The sequence below is a fragment of the Fulmarus glacialis genome, unplaced genomic scaffold (genome assembly GCF_000690835.1).
Source record: "Fulmarus glacialis isolate BGI_N327 unplaced genomic scaffold, ASM69083v1 scaffold16436, whole genome shotgun sequence".
Classification (NCBI taxonomy): domain Eukaryota; kingdom Metazoa; phylum Chordata; class Aves; order Procellariiformes; family Procellariidae; genus Fulmarus; species Fulmarus glacialis.
The window spans coordinates 17034-17308 of NW_009217621.1; the positions used below are offsets into that span (position 1 = coordinate 17034).

Here is a 275-nt window from a genome sequence, read left to right on the forward strand (position 1 = left end):
AAGGAAGAGAAAGAGAAGCACGCCACAGGCCGTAACGTCTGCCAGGGTCACGGCCACAGCAGGAGCGCTGCACACCTCTCCCTGGAAGATGGCGTAGAGCTCGGGCAGCGGCTCCATCGCTGCAGGATGGCGGGGTCCGGGCGAGAGACGCTCCGACGGTCCCGCCAACGCCAGCTGAACTCCCCCCGGGCTACTGCGTATCCACCACCCGAGTTCTGACGGAGGCCTTGAAAAGAAACATGGAGTTAACGCGTGGAACCCCCTGCGGACAGACC

General features: G+C 64.0%; 1 protein-coding gene across 2 annotated transcripts in view; it reads right to left on the bottom strand.

Moving 5' to 3' along the window:
- ZCCHC17 (zinc finger, CCHC domain containing 17) overlaps positions 1-117 on the bottom strand; it is a 15388-nt gene extending 15271 nt beyond the window's left edge. For both annotated transcript variants that reach the window (XM_009579748.1, XM_009579747.1), the window contains exon 1: positions 76-117. In XM_009579748.1, coding sequence (XP_009578043.1) covers positions 76-117 — 42 coding nt within the window. The remainder of the gene's footprint in view (positions 1-75) is intronic.
- Between the last annotated feature and the right edge of the window lie 158 nt (positions 118-275).